This window comes from Maylandia zebra, linkage group LG13 (assembly GCF_041146795.1).
Source record: "Maylandia zebra isolate NMK-2024a linkage group LG13, Mzebra_GT3a, whole genome shotgun sequence".
Classification (NCBI taxonomy): Eukaryota; Metazoa; Chordata; class Actinopteri; order Cichliformes; family Cichlidae; genus Maylandia; species Maylandia zebra.
In genome coordinates this window covers 14,178,469-14,192,889 of record NC_135179.1, presented here as the reverse complement: position 1 = coordinate 14,192,889, position 14,421 = coordinate 14,178,469, and the positions used below count along the sequence as shown (strand labels likewise).

The window sequence follows — 14,421 nt, the reverse complement described above, 5'->3', positions numbered from 1 at the left end:
GATGTAAATAGACATAACTGCTTTGTGTCCTTTACTGATAACACCGTGCAATGAAAAGGATCTAAAGGAGTGTCCTTTCAAGATGTGGTTAAGTACTGAGCACGGAACTGGAATGCTTTTCAAATTCTTCTCAGATCACTACATTTTTGTTCCTGGATGCACTTATGTTTTCACAATGGGAAATATACAAGAAGGTCATCAGCAATTGTAGGTGCCTCTCAACCATTGTTCTCAAGTATTTTCACTCGATAGTGATTCTCCTTTTCGCAGCTTGTATGTTCATTTGACCTCTGTGAGAGAGGCTTATTCATGTGTAACCACAGTTCTCCAGAAAGTGGCTCCATTGTCTCCAGTTCTTTTCAATGCTGACGTCTCTCCGATAATGAAATGACTTGATGGATTTTCCCTAAGCCGTGGGCTCTTAGGTGTCTGAAAGAATAATTACATGGATCACTTTTGTTCGCAGTTCTACTGATAGATTCACAATCCCTCTCTTTGGGTTTTTTCTGCCTCTTATAATGGCAGCCTCCTTACATTTCTGCCGGAAATTTCCTCAGCATTTGAGGGTATTGACTGACTGGAACAAGGCTGGAAAAAGACATATATGGTCAGTGAGCGACAGTCACATCCTGTTACGTTTAAATGCCCTTCTATTTCTATTCTTCATATTGCTCCACTCAGCATTAGTGGACATATTTTTCCCTCTCGGACCATGAATCTATCAATGCAGTATGTTATAATATAACCATTGTTGTTTTCTTCACTTCTGCTTTTGCTTTAACCTTCTGCGAGCTTTCACTCACCTCATAAAGGATAAACGTCCTCCCTGTGTCAGTTTAGATGTGCCCCTCTTTGGTCTCAATTATTGTCTGATGGGATTTTTAATGGTACCACATGTCACACTGGGTCTTTGGCACATTTTTATCACACACAACCCTCACTGCAGCTGACAGCAAGGTAATGAAAAAGGTGGAAATACCTGTCAGGCGCATTTCACGGCATTGGCTCATAGCCTAAAGTTTATCTGAAGGATTTATATCAAAATGACAGAAGCTAGTGATGCACTGGTGTGCTTATTAGATATTATAGAAGTACGCTGCTTTGAATGGGTATGTGACTGAAAACAACAGTTTTTCTGTAGCTTGATAACAGCGTGTGACAAATTAAAAAAATGGATTTAATTAAAATTGAGACACTATCGAGTGAAATTAATGGATTTGAGTAAGATGGGAGTCTGGATGCAGTGTTCTATCAGTGAAGTAGGAGGCAGCTGTCTGAATATGTGCCTTTTATACTTGGCAGGATGGGTAAACATGGGCTGCATGCTAACTCGAAACATGAAGGTCAGAAAAAGACTCGGGGAGCACAGACAGCATTTGTTGCTGTAAGCTTGTCGGCAGTTTGTTAAAACCAGACTTAACTTGTCTGACACAAAGTTTCCAGATGCAGGTGCAGTTGGGTTATAGCTGAGGTAACACCTCGATCAATTTATATTACATGCACACATTGTTAATAGGACAACCTGAATTTGTTTTACTGCAGAGTACCATCTGATATAACCCTCCTCATCGAATGGCAGTCTATATTTCATGTATTCATCCATCTGTATGCTGCAAGCTACAGTATTTACCTTTCAGCTATCAACTCATACCTTCAAAAGCCGACTCGCAAACACGGAGCTTCAAAGCTACACCTCATAACGAAATCTATTATTTCATACTGAGTTATATTTTGTTGTTAATGTAAAATATCCTAATAAATCAAAATGAAATCAATCATTTGACAAAAAGCTGTTATGCACAAAAATCGCAAATTCACCCCAACTTTCTCCCGTTATTGTATCTCGTGATCATGAAGCAGATGGTTAGAAATGACTCAGTCTGAACACTGAAGCCACATACATCATCCTCTCATTAACTGTCAGCATTGATGCTCTCAGAGCAGCTGGCACAGTTAAAGTCACCAAAACATTACCATATCCACATGATGCCTTAAAAGTGGCCAAGCAGGAAATCACAGAGTACTGTGGAGTACTCTTTAAGAAGCAGTGATAAACACCTGGAGCAAGCATTTGTATTTAAATAGATTAGCTTTATTATTCACTTGCAAATAAAAGCTTTGTGGTTACACCTTAACCTTTCTGCTGCCTTGTCTTGAATTTTGATGAGGAATAAAAAATGTGGAGCATCTTTTACCCTCTGATCTATTTTTAAGAAGTGTAGAAGAATTCCCACCTCTGGAGCTTTCTGTTTGATTCAGGGCAACATTACTCAGCTGTGTGTGTGACTCAGACAAGAAGAAGCTGCAGGAGAAAGAGGAAGTACTTGAAGTGAGGTCTCATGTTTCCTTTATCATACATGTGCATGAGTCTTTTGTTCCCTCCTGTCTTTTCCTGTCAAAATTTAGAAATGCACAGATCTGAAAGAAGCATATATCTCTTCAAAACATGCATGTTTAATTGATTGCACAGTGAATGCACCGTGAAACTCTTTGATTATTCTGAGGACGGTGCCGGTAGTGTACTTCTCAAAGCTGGACAACAGTCAAGGTTTGCATAAAGACCAAATGGGGTTACAGTAGGTTCATTAGTGCTTTTATTGCTTTGACTCTGGAACAATGTGGTTCTCACGTTGTACCATGTGCTAGCAAGATAATGTCTGTACTTCTTAATTAGAGCTTGTGTGTAGCACATGAAAATCATACCACAAATGCCCTTTGAAAGAAGTCTTAATAACAATATCTTATAGCTACAATAACACTTTTGTGGGGATTGCATTAGCAGATGTTTTTGTCTGAAGTCATGGAAAATTTGTTTTTTGATATCATTCTTTTCAACAAACGCAACAAAACAAACAAAAAACTTTTTTATTTAAACTTTTTTCTAAACAAAAACATTTAAAATATTGCATGTTTTTACGAACACTGTTTCTCAGGAGACCATAAGCCTAAAACTGGATAAGTGACTAAGAGAGGAGATGGATGGATGGATAGATGGAGTGATATGATTTAGTGATGTAGAGCCATTCCAGAACAACGGGAAATCTGAGTGAATAAAATTACCCTAAATTAATGTGTTTTTCCAGTAAAATAAATTGACCAATTTTCCGATATCATCATGATGACTTTTATTTAAACAAATAAATAAATAAAACTTGATCCTTTTGTGTTTATGATCATTGAAAATTAAACTATTTGATGGCTTGCCAATGTATTACACAGGGTGACTGGTCTCGAGAGGATGAATGCCACTGACTCCTGTGGTTATACAGCACAATCACTAGTCTGAGTTGACATTTGTGCTTCAGAATGAAATGTCTATTTTGGTCTCTATTGGATGGATTACAATTCAATTTAAGGTGGACAGATATGGTCTCTGTTGGATTTGGTGACTATGTCACCCCTCCCACTGTCTCCGAGGTGGTCCTGGCCTACTCTTGATGATGACTGGTTGACAAGGGAGGGTTATAAGCCACTGCAGTTATCCTGGGGCTTCCAGGTTGTAAAAGCTGGCCTAGATGAATTGCTGTCTGTCTAGTTCACTCAACCTTTTTGGTGTTTGTGGTGGTTTATGTTTGATAAATTATCTTTTAATGAAAAATAACATCTTGTGTGTTCACAGGACTTTGGAATCCTGTGAAAAACTAAGTACTCCACATAATACAATAACATGTAGAACCACTTGTAGCAATAACTTGAAGCCACTGCGTTACTTTATCAGTCTGTCGTATTGTCGTAGAGGAGTTTTTTCTTTACAACATTACTTCAGTTCATGGAGGTTTGCAGGCATTTGTTTATGAACAGCTTTCTGAAAGTCCTGGCATTTCAATCAGCTGAAGTCTTCACTTTGATTGTGCCACTGCAGCACATTGAGTCTTTTCTCCTTCAGCTATTCTGTGTGTTTGGGATCATTGTCCCATTGCATGACACAGTTTCAGCTAAGCTTTAGGTGTTGGACAGATGGCCTCACATTTGACTCCAGCATATTTTGCTACTCATGGCAAAACATGTCATAGACACGCTGGTCCACCTCATTCAATTCACCCTTTACTAGCTTAATCGTTTCTGCTTTTTAAGGACTCTGGGATGCACTTTTTATGTTTTTTGCTCACTACCGACGTCTTGGCTTTAAATATATTACCTCTGTCTGCTGGTCTCTTCTAGATGCGTCTCCATTTCATGTTTTGGAGAGGCAAAGTGTGAAATAGACACGAGGAACGGGCATGTCTATAACACGTTTTGCTGTGATACTGGGTTGTCAGGTCATACCCCAAACATCACCCCTCCACCACTGCCTGACAGTTGGTAGGAAGTGTTTGTGCTGATTTGCTGACACGGTGCTGTGCATTAAGCAACATTGTCCCAGAAATTATGTCTTTTGTTCAGATGCAACTTTGAAAAGCTAAGCAACGCTGGCATGTTCTTTTAGGAGAGATGAGATTTTCTCCAGCCCTTCCAAACAAGCCTTGCTAGTTCAGCCTTTTTCTGTTATACTGTCATTAAATTTAACCTGCAAACTAAGATCTGACCCAAATGTAGACGTGGGTTTTTTGTAGTTTCTCTGAGTATTGTCTGACCTTTGGGCTAGTCTGCTGGGATGTCCACTCCTGGGAAAATTGTAGTACTGTGTTAACACACACCAAGATGCTCCACACTAACAAAATGCCAAAACTAGTGGTCACACTTACTGATAATCAGTTAATTAAGTGCATTTAATTAGCAGGACCTAGCTGCTACTGACCCTCAGTTACTGCTCAGTAATGATGCTCTTTATTTTTCATGGGACTACGAATAAAACTTTCTTTTTCACATGATTGCAGCTTGAGCCAGTTTGTGAAAGTGAGCTCCTTGATCACTCATCTTAAATCATTTTTTTATAGTTTAAATTTGTCTCACTTTGGAAAAGCAAGTGGGCATCAGTATTCAGTTAATGCTCAAAATATGCAGATACATAAACAGATATTGGCATGTCCATAAGCAGTAGAATCAATGTTTACATGCTGAACAGATGGCTGGAGCATAACAGACTTGTAATGCTATTAATTTAATATTTGCTTGACATTTTTGCTGCAGACGTGAACACGCAGTGTGGACTTTGTCCTTATGGTGAGTTATCCATGGTATCAAAACAAATAACTCTTGCTGCTCATTAATTTTATCATGTGAAAAGCTTTCAAATCAGATTTTTTTTTAATTTTTAAATTTTGAATTATTGCCTTTATAAATTTGTGGAATGTTAAAATTAACCATGAAGTCCTTGAAGATACTGAAAACAGTAGCATGAGGTTTTCGCTTGAAGGCAGTGATACTCTTTAAACGTTTCTGTAGTGGTTTGGGGGACAAAAAATATAAATAAATAAATAAAAAAACCCAGGGGAAAAAAACAAAACAAATGCGGCATTCCTGGACAAAAATAGATGGTCTTTTTATTACATCTATGAGCAGGGCAGGCTGTTTGCTTAAGGGCATGGGGAAAACTTTGACATTTAAGACCAACATTCCCATGATTCACATTATGTGGTTTGTCTGGTAGATTTACTGGAAGAGATTAGGATAAACTGCTATATAAGGAATACTTGGAGATTAAAGACAAAGAAAACTAGAGAATAGAGGCCTAGTGAGACAAGGGGACATAATAGAAAGTCATGCCTTCATTATCATCATTATCTGCTGTTTTCCTCGGATATGTCATGTTTAAACATCTACGGATACTGTATGTAAACCCTTCTATGTGCTTCTGCAATTAATGAGCAGATCAGAGGGAGCTCACGGTGAAAGATTGTCTAACAGAAATTAAAAAGATGAGTCAGTTACGTTTTCTCAGTGTGTGCACGGTGATTCTTTTCTTATTCAGCTCGCTGTAGCTGCTGCTGATTAAAAGAGGTTGCAGCACACGGGTGACTCCAGCTACTGTGGCAGTCTTGCACAAATTTGACAGCCAATTTATTTTGCTACAGTCTTTTAAAACACCCGTGTGAAATGCCACATTTAGATTGTAGTGGCTCTTTAGCTCTAAAACTTCATCACTGCATATTTTCAGGAATTTAGAGGTCTGGCATGTTTGCATGCTTTTATGAGTTATTAATATTTTGTTTATGAGCTTTGTCCTTTATGATAAATTTGCACACACATACTGTATTCTGTGTAATCTCCTGCAATCTACTTCTACTTTACTATTGTGGTATGATGACCTGTTATAGCTTGTTCAATAAACTCAGACAACACTGTAAAGACGGTGACTGCACTGACATTTTAAATTGAGCTTGATCAGTTTAAGAGACCTGACATAATCTGATCAGGAAGTCAAATTTGTACAGCGTTTAAAGCTCACATAAAACCATAAATCCTTTGATACTGAACTGAATTTTTACCTCACATGGTCGTAAATGTTTTTTTTTTACACAAACAACTTTTACTTTGTCGGAGTGGGAGAACTGTAGCGAGCGCCACTCCTTCGTCGTGCCCTGACACTCGGGTCGCATGAAGTCATCCAGCAAACTCATGTTCTTCTTCTTCCTCCTCTGCTTTCTTGTCCTTCCCACGCACAGTGACTTAATCGCTAGGTCTGTACACAGCATTTCGTGTATGGCAGGTTTGTGTCTGCCACTACACTACCCACTCACTAAATCTCCCAGGGAGATGTGGTATGCACACACCTCCAGACTGGGGCTCCTTCCAAACTCACTGAATACTTTCAGCTAATTGCCCTCGCTTGGTGTGCTTCACAGTGATATGGTCAGCTCATCTTTTGCCCTTTTGGTGAATAATTCAATTTACTGGGGGCAGTTTTGTCTTATGACAAGACATGATTGTTTCAAATTTTTTGATTCAATTTGTTTTGCATTGGATTTAAGTAGGATAGATGACACAGATGGAAGGGACCTTTGAAAACTGCCACAGCATTTGGCGAGATAATGCCTACCTCCATCCTTTTTCGTGGCTTCTTTTATTCTTTTCCCACTCCTTCTAGAAGCTCTGCAATTAAGAAAGCCTTTAACTTTCAATCCTGATGCTTTTGTATAAAGTCTTTGTTCTGCTGCCACATCAACAGCAGCAGTAGTGGGAGGGACCCTTAAATGATTTTTCGGGTTAATTATTATTTCTCCATGACTTAATCATCGTGGGAGAATAAAGGTGTTGGAAGATTGGTGCTATAGTAAAGCATTGTTCAAGATCAGATTTGCTGAATTCTCTATGCATCATCTCAATAAAAATACAGATGATAAATGTTTAAGAAGACAGCTTGGCACAGTTTCAAATGTCAAAATGCACAGCATTTATTGTAATATCATCACAAACGTATTAGCAAAATTCAGACACAGTTTTGACAAAAATAAATAGATTTTTTTTTTGCCTTTTAAAGGCTTCATATTGTCACAGTAAAGTAAAAACACAACATCCTGATTAGTCAGTGTTGTCTTACAACACAGATATCGCACAGCCACTCATATGACATGAGCTCAAATGTTAATTACACATTACTGAATAGCTGCTACCACATTCAATAACATTTCACCTTGTGCTGCCTTACGCAACCAAATAACGAGGTTGTATTACAAAATAAACGTTACTTACAAAACGGACTACTTAACAGGATTAAAATCACACACTTTACCATAACACAACCATTGAGAAAAGTGTTCCCTCTGTTGAGTTGTGATTCAATCAGAGACTTCATAGGCACTTTAGAAGTCAGGCCTCACAGTTATACTGTACAGTATTTTCAATAAAACTATCAGTGTGGTGCAACACAACTTTAAAATATCATCTGCTTTAAATGATTCCATGAACACATGAAGTATTTAATCCAGCTTTCTTCATCATGAGTGAGGTCAGAGGTTATGCTTGAATTTCAGTCAAGACATGCAGCCATTCGCTTTAGGTGGAACACAACACTTTGAGCATCTTTTTCCAAACAATATAACTTATAAATACATCGATTTGAGGTAATCAGATACTTCTGTTCCTTCGTTCTGCATTTTGGAGATGGGGCGCTGTTCACGTGCGCTGCAGTTTGTGCCTTTGAAACAGTCACTAGATTACCATGCCACAGCAGTCTAGGTATTTCACACAAATTTACCAGAATGCTACAAAGCTATATCACGAAAAACAGGTCCAAGACCTTTGCAGAAAAAGATGTACACTTGTATTAAATCTTCAATGCCATTAAAGTCTACAAACGTAGCTGGCCTACATCCCCCCCCCCCCTCCCCACAATAAACCTACTCTATTGAGAGTTAACAAATAATAATTGAAAAACACATCTACAGTAAGTAGCACTGTGTGACATGCTTCTTGTAATCACGAACATGGGTATCTGCTGTAAATAAAGAGATGTCACTGTCAATAACGGTCAATGCATTTTTGCATTCAGGAATACAGATGCGAAAAAAGCAGCACAATCTGAGCATTTAGCTATCTAAGTCAGAAACGGTGGCAAATTAATAAAGTATGGAGATGCGGAGTAACACATTGCTGGTTTTGGTCTTTTCATTGAATTTGTTCACAATAAAAAGTACAAAATATCTTGTCCCTTAACAAGTAATTACATGAGAAACGTTTGATATTATAATATCACTTTTTATGTTATCTCAAACTCAGAAGAAAATGTCAGCATCCAAGATCAACACTTCACCTGTCACTGTGTTGACGTTCACTGGCCGAGGGGTTTTTCGGTCGGTGGTTGGACATTGTTGGTTGCATTGGAGGAGTTGTCACTTCTCCTTGCATTGTTCTCTATCCTGAGTGAGGAGGAGTTGAACGTGCTCCTCTTGAGGACTTTGTTTGCCAGAAGGCTGCAGGTCTTCCTGTACTGGTGACGCAACAGTGAGTAGACAAATGGGTCGCTTGCTGCCTTGGTGTAGGCCAAGCATTTGGACAGCACACCCCAGTGAGAGTTTATGGGTCCTGGGATGAAAAGCTCTACAATTCTACCTCAAACAGAGAAAACATGGGAAGAAAAGTCACATACAATTGATGGACAAAGTGCAGCTTCTTACATGAGTGAAATGGAAGAAATCTACAACACTTAATGAATCTCCACCAGTGCCTCAGTACTGTGAAAATGTCATCACTTCATTTCACTTCACTGAAATGTCATCACTATGTTCGGGAATCTGAACAGATGGCTGTGGCTTTTGTGGATTCTCAAGTTCTTGCAAATGATGATTTCTTTTTAAATTCCTATTACATCAAAATAAAGGCTGGACAAACCAGCAAGAGCATTTTTTTTTGCACTTGTTATTAACAGCAAGTGCAAACAGTGAGTGCACGTTATACTGTAAAGAATTAAGTAAAGATGTAGTAGCTTAAATATTTAAAATATTATCGTACACATACAGTAGTTACCACCATCTGTATTGCTGTACTTGATAAGCTTTTGATCATTAGCTGTAGTCCAATATCTCCTTGATGCCAGTTGTTAAAAATGTATTTTTAATCTTTTGATTCAAAATGAAGAAAAATGTACGAAACCTTCACATCTTCTGGTGACAGTATGGTGGTAAATATCTCTCACAAACATGGATTCTGCTCCCACCCACCCACACACACATACACATCCACAAACCATGCAGCATTATACATCGCTCGTCACCTTGTAATGACATAAGGCGTGAAGCACACCATAAATGTGCCGATGAATGTACTGATTTTTTTGGTGGCCCTCTGCCTCCTCCGCTTCTGTTCATCCAAGCATTTCTGGCGTACACTGTCAAAGCACACAGGTAAGATTATCTCCCTTGTATGCATTACCAGAGACATGCAAACATAATTAAGCAGTCAAAAGAGAAGACATATGAGGCAGACTTGAAGAGAACAGTACACTGTGCACTGTTATCTAAGACAATTACATCAGAGATTCTCACACTACAGAGATAAAAAGAAAATATACAAAGAGAGAGCATTTCAATTCTGTTACTAGGAATCAAATGTGGTTATTTTATTCAATCAAATGTCCAACATTTGATTACAAATTTTGATAGACATTATCAATATGATGGACAGCTTTATAACAGCTAGTGAATCTGTAAAGATTCTGTTTGATTTAAATAAATGCACTAAATAAAGGTTTTCTTATATAATCACAATTTGCTGACAGAATGATTTAACCTCCAAAGTATCCAAATGATTGTTTGACACACTGGATAACATAAATAACAATGGGTGGAAATGTTTTATTAAAAGACACATGTATTAAAAGGACAGGTGGATTAGAGCGAATGCATCTCTAATGCTTGTTTACCTGGGGTGGATATCCACAAGCAGCACCAGTGTCTGCATAGTGATGACGTCGATGCGTTTACAGTGAAACCTCGCAACTTTGAGAACTTTGAGATACGTTACACACAGCACGATCAGCGTGAGAAGGAAAGTGAGAGAGTGCAAAACCACGGTGAAAATGATGAACTGCGTCCCGGCTCCCTTCGCTCTCACACTGCACAGCGTGCACGATGCGTAAAGGTGGTTGTAGCCGACCCAGGAACGGCAGGTAGCCACCGTGGAGAAGCAAAGTGAATGTATCCACGTGTATCCTAGAGCTATCACTGCATCCCGGTGCCGTATTCTTGAGTGGTAGCTCAGCGGGAAAACCACCGCCACCCATCTATCGATGCTAAGAGCTGCCATGGTCAACATGGAGTTTGTGGTGAGAAAAGTGTCGAGGAAACCCACAATTTGACAGAAACCGCTGCCCCCGGGGTGGCCCGTGGTGATGAGCCCGATCAGAGTTAGTGGCATGTTGGACACGCTCAGCAACAGGTTGCAAAACGTCAAATTGAGAATAAAAAGGCCGGGTACCTGTTTGCGGATCTCCGGATTGTACATAAAGCAGATCAGCACCACAACGTTGGACAGCAGCGACACGACAATAATCCCCAAAACCAGCACAGAGGCAACTATGTCCGCTGCGTCCATCATGCTTCCTCTCAGAAACCCAGACTTTTGAAAAGTGCATCCATAGTCCTGATGCGAGCTGTCATCGTGAGTTGTGGACACAACGTATATGAGTCCAACAGATGAACATGCTGCTTACCCTCACCGGTATACGAACGTCTTCATTACACGAAGCTGCTCTTCCAGCAGCGTCGAAGATGGGGTTGTGGGAAATTCGCACAGAGACCGCTCACCTTGTTACTGTGGGGGAATTTAGAAGTCTTCTTTACTGGAATGGGGTCACAGTAGGAGGCTGGTTCTCTTGCGGCGCTGCGGTAGTTTTTTCAGTGGTCATGTCACTGGTCTCACACATCGGGGGTTCCTGCTGCGCAATTGCGCACTGACATGATGGACGGCTTTTTTTAAGGACAAAAAGTGCTTAAAGCAGTCGCTGTGTTTGAGCACTTACAGTCTATTGTCTTTTACTGCCAGCGTCTGAAGCACGCTGGTGCACTCGTTCAAAAATAGCTTTTTAGTGTAAAAATAGAAGTGCGACGCACGATTACGTGGCTGGTGGTAATGCTGATGTCATAAGCGTCACGTTGAAATCTGGAGTTTGGTAATGAAATGTTTTTGTGGGGTTTGGGGAAAAAATAGAAGCTTTAAAATATTTAAATAGCTAATTGAATGTTTTGCAAGTCAGTGTGACGAGATTAAATGGCAACACTATCATCACTTTATTAACATTTCACAGCAGATACACTTTTGCCCAGAGCTCAGAAATCGTTGCGAGAACTGAGTTACCGGAGCAGTAACAACCCAGTGTTCAAAGCTTTACGTGGTGCTTTAATTGGACGCAGTGCAGCTGGATTACATCCAGGGTATTAGTCCATAGTGCAGCAGTACCACCGCCTCTGGCACAAAACAGAACCGCGTGCATCCCCCAGCCCTGCAAAGGAAGGCACACTGTTAGAGATACTGTGTTTTCAATAGATCAGCAGTGTGTGTGTGTGTGTGTGTGTAGTGTGTGGTTAAAGATCTTGAATTAGAAGACATTTCGGTTCCTTCCTGTCTTCTTTACAAGATTGTTCAAGGTATATTTAAGCTTTACAATTAGAAATGCGTTTAGATTATATCTGAAGTTCAGCATTTAAAATGGTGATTTGGAAGTAAGGGAATAGTGAATTTATGATGTACTGTATACATCATTTGCCATCTTTGTGAATTAAAAAATAGTCTTGTTTGAGTTCAGAAAAGCACATAGGTATTAAAATATAGAAAAGATGACCCACATAAATGCTTTCTTGTTTATCAATGGTTGTAAATAATGGCAACATTTTTACATAAAGGTAGATCAAATTGATTTCAGTGAAGATTTAGAGGTTTCAAAAAAATACAAAGGAAATGTGAAAAAGTGCACAGTAGAGTTCCGCTTAGTACCTATATTATGCTGATAACAGTGCACTATAGGTCTGTACAGATATCCTTCACTACCCATACATTTGAAATATTATTTTACTTTATCGCTGTCCCTCACTATCACTAATATATGTGTGATAGTTCTTTTCTATCTATCCAAAGTAGTTCAAATGCAACATGATGCCTACTTTTGAATGCAGAAAGTTCAGCTTCAGACATACAACAAAGAATTAAATATTCATGCAGTGTCCTCTTTTCATTTCAGTTAACAGCCAAACGAAAAAAAAAGAAAAGATAATGACACGTTTAGGCTACAGCAGTCTTTGCAGTGAAGCACAAAGTTAATGGCTCTACAGATTTACCCTATTATGTGAAAATGTTCACACTGAATAATATGGTACAAGGCTGACAACTGTGCAGAGCACTGAAAGGGAAAATATGGTGTATTCTTTACAAATCACTAAGTGTAACTAGATCAGACTAATGAAAGTGGTGAATAATGAGTTGCAGTGATTATATGTTGTATGTGTTTTGATACATGCTAAATCTTATGTCAAGGGTGAATCAGGGAGGTCAGACAACGAGAACATTAACCCTCTGATGCATGAATTATGAAAGCCTTGGTCAAGATTTTTTTCTTAAGTGCTTTTATTCTTCTCAGGACATGAAAAAAAATGTTCAACTCTTTTTTCCCCAAAAATATGTTTTTTTATAAAGTTATAAACTTGTCCACTCCAGTGGACTACATGCGCCTGAGCACTTAGCATGAAATACTGTGAATTTACTATAAAAATTAATTACCTTGTGTTCTATTGTAAATATACAAACACTTGTTTGCTTGTATCCTTTGAAAAACATCTCAGCAATTTTTTTGGAACTTTCAACTCATAAGGCCCCAATGTTTAGACGTAAATAACAAAACCAATCAACAGTCCTAGCTGTGAATCCTACACCTGAATATGGCAAACTATCTCCAACAAGAGAAACATTTTTGAGTCTACACAGTTCTATAACGATGCAGGACAGTATTACCAAGCCCTTAGTAGCATGCTGGAAGAAAACACAAACTGACATCTTAGTCTCTGCATCTCCAAACACTTCTGTGTTCATCACACCTAGGCTGTCCGTAGTTCCTATGTCTCTGTTCTGCTCTGGCAGCCACTCTCATCATCACTGGACTTATCACTGAACTCCTCATCACTGCACTCATCAATGAAATCATCATCACTGGAGCTGGATGGAATTTCCTGGACTATTCTGTACGCTGCCTTATTCTTTGCTGCATTTGAAGTCTACAAAATATGATAAAATAATTATTATAGTAACTCAAACTACAGCTGATCTGCACAGAAATATACATTTTAAATGAGTAGCTTATAAATGTAACAATTATATGCTTACTTATAACCAAAACAGTCCCAAAAAACAGTGAGACAATTTATGACTTATGTTAAAAAAAATATAGTGGGTAATGCATGATGTCCACTACAGTGGACACATGGTTAATCGTAGTTTTCTACATATTAGACATAACAATTTCTTATTCCAAACAGATAATATCCTTCCCTAGATGTTACTGCATATCATCATATTTTTTTTTACCTGTTGGGCTCTTTTAGCATAGAAGGATTGACAGGATATGCCAGCAGTGGTCGGCAGGGGTGACAGTTTGTCTGCCATCTTTGATTCAGAGGAAATTTACTTGCAGTTGCACTAACTGAACACTGAATTGACCTCAATGGAGCATGGCAGCAGAGAGCACTCTAGAGGCTAATATGCAGTTCCACCATAGAAACCAATGCATTAAAGAGATATGTACGTTTTAGTAGCTGTCCACTCCAGTGACCACTATGCATCAGAGGGTTAACATCTTTGTCATGCTGCAGTTACTGTGTTGTATTAAATTGCTGTTACAATCTGAAAAAAAAAAAAACCAATCTCACACTACAAACCTGTAGACTGTTCATGTGACAAATGTAATTTGTGACCATCGCATCAATATTAGTCATATAGCAGTTTCTATTTTCACATATCCTTTAAATACACAGTATAGAGTCATTAACCACTGTCGCCATCCACCACACATGTGAGCTCTTTGAACATTTCAATTAACCTGTTCAGTGAGACCGGCAC

The 14,421-nt window shown here is 38.8% G+C and overlaps 1 protein-coding gene across 1 annotated transcript; it reads right to left on the bottom strand.

Annotated features, from left to right (window-relative positions):
* Positions 1 to 7,317: 7,317 nt before the first annotated feature.
* On the bottom strand, positions 7,318 to 11,735 carry LOC101473811 (G-protein coupled receptor 26-like). Its single transcript, XM_004551506.2, has 3 exons — positions 10,241 to 11,735; positions 9,593 to 9,706; positions 7,318 to 8,927 (listed from the first exon to the last, which is right to left on the bottom strand). Exons 1-3 carry the CDS (start codon positions 10,912 to 10,914, stop codon positions 8,651 to 8,653), a joined length of 1,065 nt encoding a protein of 354 aa, XP_004551563.1. The 5' UTR covers positions 10,915 to 11,735; the 3' UTR covers positions 7,318 to 8,650.
* Between the last annotated feature and the right edge of the window lie 2,686 nt (positions 11,736 to 14,421).

Coding starts and splice junctions, on each gene's coding strand:
- LOC101473811 (XM_004551506.2), bottom strand. CDS start 10,914: ATGATGGACGCAGCGGACATAGTTGCCTCTGTGCTGGTTTTGGGGATT. Junction 9,707..10,240: donor CTTGTGGATATCCACCCCAG/GTAAACAAGCAT, acceptor GTGCTTTGACAG/TGTACGCCAGAAATGCTTGG. Junction 8,928..9,592: donor ACGCCTTATGTCATTACAAG/GTGACGAGCGAT, acceptor TGTTTGAGGTAG/AATTGTAGAGCTTTTCATCC.